We start from the raw sequence: 6,974 nt of genomic DNA, 5'->3' as shown, positions 1-6,974 counted from the left end.
CTATAAATGTCAAATGTGACAACAAACTCCCCAAAGGAGAGATTGTGCTGCAGCATAGGATTAGACATTTTAAGAAAAAAACAAAAGATGGATGGATGAGCAAGGAGGCCTAATTAAAGTTCTTACCCTGAAGAATATTGGACATGATGTAAGCAGAGGCAGTAGCGACCGCAAGAGGAATGAGAGGCCTACCCAAGGCTTGCGGAGGTAGAGCAGTGAAGAGGCTGAAGCAGGCAGGGCAGGAACAGCAGGGCATCATGGATCAGCACAGCATGCCAAGGGGAAGAGTCTGACTGTCTTTTTAATGGCAAACTGGCTGAATTTAAGGCAGAGTCTGTGAGACTCTGGATGACTTATGGCAGTTGGAGATCCAGGGCAGCTGGATCCTAGGAGACTGGCTACAGAGAATGCAGAAAAGCAGGGTGCTTACAGGAACTTTTCGCTGAGTGAGGAGAGGACAACTTTGCCAACCTTTGTTGGCTGAGCTGATGCTGCGGGAGAAGCAGGAGAAAGTCTGCAGGAGGAATGGAGGGGCTGCTCAGAGAATTAGCAGCCGGAATGCCATGATCACCCAAAAGCCCCGAAGTCTTCTTGGAAGGCCAAGAAGACCATAAAGACTCACAGCTGTGGATGTGAGCACTGCAATGCATAAGAAGTCATCAGAGACGGAGGAACAGGCTCACTGCCGGAATCAGAAACTTGAATATCAGGATCTCTTGGAGACGTAGCTGCTACGTGTATCAAAATGATGGAACGTCGACATGTCGTCACCTGAAAACAGCTGAACAGGTACAAGGCAAGTTGAGTCATTGTAAAGACAGGTGGCAATCAGTGATTGGTCTGAGTAATGAATGAGTGACAGCATTGGAGTCTTCTAGGCAGGACTTGTCCTAAGCATCTCCTTACACCATTAGCATGACCAGTCTTGTGTCACTGAGTCCCATTTTAAATTGCTTAAACTGTTAATCTTCGGCATTTTCATAAAACCGAAAAAAAAACAAGGATGTTGTCTTCTTTTAATGTTACATGTTTTGGGTAAAATACTACCTGTAATTGTATATGTGAACACCAGGCATCTGTATTATAACATTAATAATGGCTGGAAAAAGCCGGCAACACTTGTCCAAACCTCAAAGATGCATCAGATAATGATCAGGGAAATGATTAAACACAAATTTTTGGGTTATGCATGAACAAATGACAAATTGAACCAATGATAATGCATATGCAGAGCACAACTTGTGTCCTGTAAAGATAAGTAGTGCTAGATATGGCAGGTAACAGGAAGATCTGGAACAAAAATAAACCCAGAAGTTTATCTCCTTTATGTTGGATAAACAGAATCTGTGTTTATTTTAATGATCATTTCTGTCACTACACAACAAATGGGAGTTCACAGTTAAAGTGTGTGTATGCCATTGTAGGAGGTGACACAGTATTCTACATTAAACTAGCTTATCAAGGCCACAGTCCACTCGATGGGGTGAGGAGCTCAGTCTTCTGGGAGGAGCGTAAAGTAGAGCCACTACTCCTCCAGATTGAGAGGAGACCGTTGAGGTGATTCGGACATCTGATTGGGATGCCCCCCTGGCCACCTGCCACTGGTTTACTAAGTATGGCTTACTGGGACGAGAGGTCGTCGTAGGACTTGCTGGAGGGATTATATCTCCAAGTTGGCCTTGGAGCAGCTCAGGATCCCCCAGAATGAGCTGGAGGAAGTTACGGGGGACAGGGTCGTCTGGGACACCCTGTTGTTATTGTGACCCTAGCTGGATAAAGCGGTTTAAGAAGATGAATGAATGAATGAGGGTCAGGATCAAAAGCCTTTCAGTTGCTTATGTTCTCAGCTGCTTTAATAAGTGCTATTCTGCGAGTACTTGTTGACACTGTCACTAATTGCATATCGCTGCTGTTGGAACAAAACCTCATATCTCCATTTTTGTCATTTTTGAGTTTTTGACATAATGTAAAGGTGCCTGTTACCCTTTACATTGTTTGTAAATTTAATAAATGAACCCAAAGAAATGGGCCAAAATGACTTAGAACAAAGTCTGGTTCCATTGATGTTTTTTCTTCTCCTGTAAAAATATCATTTTGGAGATTCCGACAACAGCGATATGTGTTTTCATGGTAATTAAGATGTATTCTGATTCTTCAGTCTTTTTCTAGTGAGCATGTGTACATTAACTACATCTTCTGTCTCCAACTGGACTGCAATCAGAAACACATTCATGGAAAAAAGTTGCAATGATTTATATACACCTATATAAAGGCTTAGTGAATATTAATTGGAGCACAAATCCAAAACTAAATTTTAGCCCATATTTTTACATTTACATGCATTTGGCAGATGCTTTTACATAGAGCGACTTAAAATTGTATTATCTTACAGAAGTAAGCGAATGCAGTGTTAGGAGTCTTGCCCAAGGACTCTTATTGGTATAGCATGGTGTGCTTGGTCTGACAGAGAATCAAACCCCAGTCTGCTATGAGAATGGCAGTAATATTACCAACTACACTATACCAAATGAATTAAAGGGGTAAAATGTCCTTGTATGTTCTGTGCAGGTTCCTCTGGAATCACTACACACACAATTTAATGACATCACCTGAGTGAAGCCATTTTGATCACATGATCTCTCTGAAAGTCCTTAGTGCCACTTGCTTTCAATGACCAACATCACTTTAGGAAATAAACACAACACACTTGTGCAGTACAAAATGATTCTTTATGTCTATGAAGCATTTTTACCACATTTTTTGCGATGCTGAAAATGGCAAGGAATGGTGAGGAACTTAAAGCAAAGAAAGTATTAATATATTTCAAGTAAAGAAGAAAGCATCAAGCTACATAGTTGTTCTGTATTCTGATATACTTATAGTGGTTGTTTTTGCCCTGTTCAATGATTTCTGGCACTTAATATGTTATTTATTGTTTAATAATCTCTCCCACATTTTAAAAATGCAGGTCACATTTTATATGTATTCTAAAAGGTATCAGCTACAGAAGCCAAAGGCAGTATATTGTGAAATATAGTCTTAGAACTTAGAATGCAACATTTGTCCTCACCAGTAAAAACACTTCACATACGAAACAGCAGAAAACCACTGAAAGTGCAATGGTTGTCACTGTTGTCATACATCTGACTGTGACTTCTGAGCGCAACATACACATGATCTCCTCTCCGCAGTAGCAGAGTGGCTCCACCAACGGCGTACTCAAATGATCCTCTTGGGTATTCAGTCACGTCTAAGATTTTCTGATGATTTTTGTACAAACATACAGCCAGCCTGTATGAACTGCTGTAACCAAGTATATTAAACCTGAAGTAATAGACTCCTCTGAATGGAGCAGTGAAAACACCTGCAGAAGGAGAAACAGATGGATCAGTACAGAGTCTCTACACCACCAGAGAGAAGAACCAAACCAGACATCAGACACCGTCTCTGTACTGACTGTGCATTTACCTGTGACTGTATTGTACGCCCTTCCAACATCTGTGATTCTTCTGCGGAAAGCCAGTATGATGCCAGTGCTGTGAGGCCCAAAATGGCCATTTAGGCCTGAAGCGTATGAAAAAGCCACCTTTCGCCTGACTGCAAACGGAAAATTGCACAATATCAGGGCAATTTTTTTTTTTTTTTTCCATGAGAAAGATGTACAATGTGGTTTGGAAAACTACACTGCATCTTAAATATAGTAAATAAATTGTTGTAAGCTTAATGTAAGATTATGTAACTCATTTCTAGACTTCTTTTTCTTGTTTTAAGTAATTTTATCAAGTAAAATTATCTCACTATAATGGCAGATAATTTTGCTTGTTTTTAGAAATGTGCTTGACACGAGCAAAATCATCTGCCAGTATAGTGAAATAATTTTACTCAATAAAATGACCTACAACAAGTAAAATAACTGAAGAATTTATGAAAATAAGCTAAATAATCTTATAATAAGTGCACAACCATCTCAAAATAGGAAATGTTAGATATATCGACTAGATTTAAGATCATTTCACTTGACAAGATGCCATTTTTTTGCATTGTGCCTCTGACTTTTAAATGATCATTAGTTTACAATGTGACTCACAGCAGCACACACACCAGATTTAAGTCTGTTTTTTTTATTTTCCTCACTCAGTAATTATGCTTCCACCCCCCACCCCCCCCCCACCCCCCCCTCTCCCCCCTCTCCTTTTGAGGAGACTCCCTTTGGACCTGCTCAGTCTGAAATGGCTCATTCCAGCTCCTGCTCCTCCCTGGCTCCACCCCTCCATCATTACACCCCCCTGCTGATAGTTTATGGAGATATATACCTCTTCGCATATATAAACTTCTTTGTTTGGCCTTTGGCTTTACACAGTCTGGCTCTTGATGTGTGACTCTTGCCTGTTCCCCTGATTTTCACTAATCCTTTTTCCTTGTGAGCACCTACTGGCCTATTTTTGACCGCTGCCTATGATGACCTATTGGATTCCCACCAGGCTGTCTTTCTTGGCGGATGAGCTGCTTGTGTACGACCTTCAAGGATCCGACCAAAGGCTCTAGCCCTGCATCTTCAGCTCCTCTAGTGCCAAAGCACTGGCTTATATTTACGTAGAGTACATGTTTATTTCTGAACTTTATGCAGAAATATGTTGCTCAGCTTTCTAATGAAAAATGATCTTTCTGTTTCATATTTAAGTCTTACTTGAATCCTCCTCTCCCAGTGCTTCATCACTCAGTTCAGTAGAGTCCGCACTCCCCTCCACAACTGTGAAACACACAAAAAATAATCCAACCAACTAAATACAGAATCAGATTTTACACCAAATGGACCACTTTCTATCTATCTATCTATCTATCTATCTATATACATACATATATAAAAAATTCTCAACAAATGGAGAAAAAAATTAAAAATAATATATAAAATAGGTCATGTGTTAAAAATAGGCAAAAAAATAGGTCATATGTAGGTTATATGTTAAAAAAAAGAAAAAGAAAATATATATATTATAGTTAGAATAACTTGCTGTTTCAGTATTTCTAATACATTTCAAAGATGAAATATTTCAGGTCATGAAAATAAATAAGTACATGGTGGCATTTAATAAACACAGAGTTGTGTTATTTTCATTCCAGTTAATCTTTAATATCTCTTCTCTTTAATATCTATCATGTGAATTATAACCCAATTCAGAAGCGGAAAAAAATAAACAAACAACCCCAAAGCCCAGTTTTGAAATTTTGAACAGTTTTAAAAAATATATATTGTTTGCTAGATTTCTACCAGCAGCATATTATTGTTGTTGTTATTATTATTATTAGCATTATAATAATAATAATAATAATAATAATAATAATTATTATTATTATTATTATTATTAATAATAATAATAATAATAATAATAGATCTGCACAGCATTATGAAGCACATAGATTGAGAAAAAAAGGTCAAATTTCAGGTCAGTTATTTACTAATGAGTTAAAATCAATAGTTAAGCTGTTGTTTAGAACATGATGGTGCAAATGTAAAAGATCGAGAGTCCAGTTTTTCATGGTTGTATGAATTAAATAATAATTCTTCCTTGCTCATTTACTGTTTGTTTGTTTGTTTGTTTGTTTGTAAAAAGCTAAAAACTAATGACACAGCAGCAAATTTAATTCAGCACTGTTTTTTATGGTTTTAACATAAAAATAACAAACAATATTAAAGCAAAACGTACTTAAATAGTACAAATGTATGTGGATCATTATGTCATTACAAACCTTATAAACAGCATGAAACAATGTGGAACAACAAGCAACAAAATGCAAAATAAAATTATCTGAATCTTTCAAACAAATTTCATTCAATTTTCCAAAATTGTAGAATTGTTTGACCTTCAGAGATGTTCATTCAGGATTACGGTCTTAAGCAAAACAATTCAAAACAGGTTGCTTGTGGATCTTTCAAATCATTTGATTTACCTGTGTTATGTTTCTTCAGCACTTCAATCTGGCTTTGAGTGAACTCAATCTTCTCGTCCCCCACTACGAGCTGGTCATCAGCTCTCTGGAGATGAACACTAGACAAGCACAACCAAAGCAGAACCACACTGACCCTCATCCTGAGATGTTTTATTTGAGACGTGTGTAGAGTGGAAGAGCTCAGTTGAAAATGGGGTGAATGTAACAGACGATCAGCATCTGATTCTTATATAGTGGAACATGCACAGATGTGCCACACACACACACACACACACACACACACACACTTCAGGAGAAGAAAATGCAGAAGTAGGCCTGGCTTCACACTTACAAAAAGAAGATTGCAGAAGCTGATCTGTGACTGAGTGTGGCATCATACCTCCATAAGTTGTTAGGCTGACTCAGAGAAAAATTGTGAGATTTCTTTCCTTATAGAAATTCCATGATCAACTGTGAGTGTATTATTGAAACGTGGAAGGGTTTAGGAATCACTCAGCCACGAAGAGTCAGACCACGTAAAGTTACAGAGCAGGTTGCCGAGCGCTGAAGAGTATAGAGCATAAATGTCACCAACACTGCTGACTCAGTAACAGAGTTCCAAACCTTCTTTGGCCTCAACATCAGCACCAACACTGTGTGCTGGGAGCTTCAAGGCAGGTTTTCCATGGCTGAGCAGCTGCATGCAAGCCTTACATCGTCAAGCACAATGCCAAGCGTCAGATGGAGTGCTGTAGAGAGCTGCCACTGGATACTGGAGCAGTGGAAACATTTTCTTTGGAGACACTTCTATATCTGTCAGTCTGATAGATGAGTCTGGGTTTCGCGAATGCCAGGAGAACGTTACCTGTCTGACTGCACTGTGCCAGCTGTAAAGTTTGTTGGAGAAGGTATGATGATTTGGGGTTGTTTTTCAGGGGTTGGCCTAGAACTCTTAGTTCCAGTGAAGGGAAATCTTAATAAGAAGATAGGAATTTTGGACAAGTGTACATTTCCAGTTCGGGGAAGCCCTGACCTCAACCCCATTG

General features: G+C 38.8%; 1 protein-coding gene across 1 annotated transcript; it reads right to left on the bottom strand.

The window, feature by feature from the left end:
* Positions 1-2,714: 2,714 nt before the first annotated feature.
* Positions 2,715-6,162, bottom strand: LOC118824888 (complement C1q subcomponent subunit C-like). Its single transcript, XM_036595338.1, has 4 exons — positions 5,950-6,162; positions 4,688-4,750; positions 3,469-3,597; positions 2,715-3,364 (listed from the first exon to the last, which is right to left on the bottom strand). Exons 1-4 carry the CDS (start codon positions 6,086-6,088, stop codon positions 3,084-3,086), a joined length of 612 nt encoding a protein of 203 aa, XP_036451231.1. The 5' UTR covers positions 6,089-6,162; the 3' UTR covers positions 2,715-3,083.
* Positions 6,163-6,974: the final 812 nt, after the last annotated feature.

The sequence above is a fragment of the Colossoma macropomum genome, unplaced genomic scaffold, assembly GCF_904425465.1.
Source record: "Colossoma macropomum unplaced genomic scaffold, Colossoma_macropomum, whole genome shotgun sequence".
In the NCBI taxonomy this organism is placed as follows: domain Eukaryota; kingdom Metazoa; phylum Chordata; class Actinopteri; order Characiformes; family Serrasalmidae; genus Colossoma; species Colossoma macropomum.
Note: the sequence above shows the minus strand (reverse complement) of the source record. Positions and strands in the feature narration are given on the sequence as shown.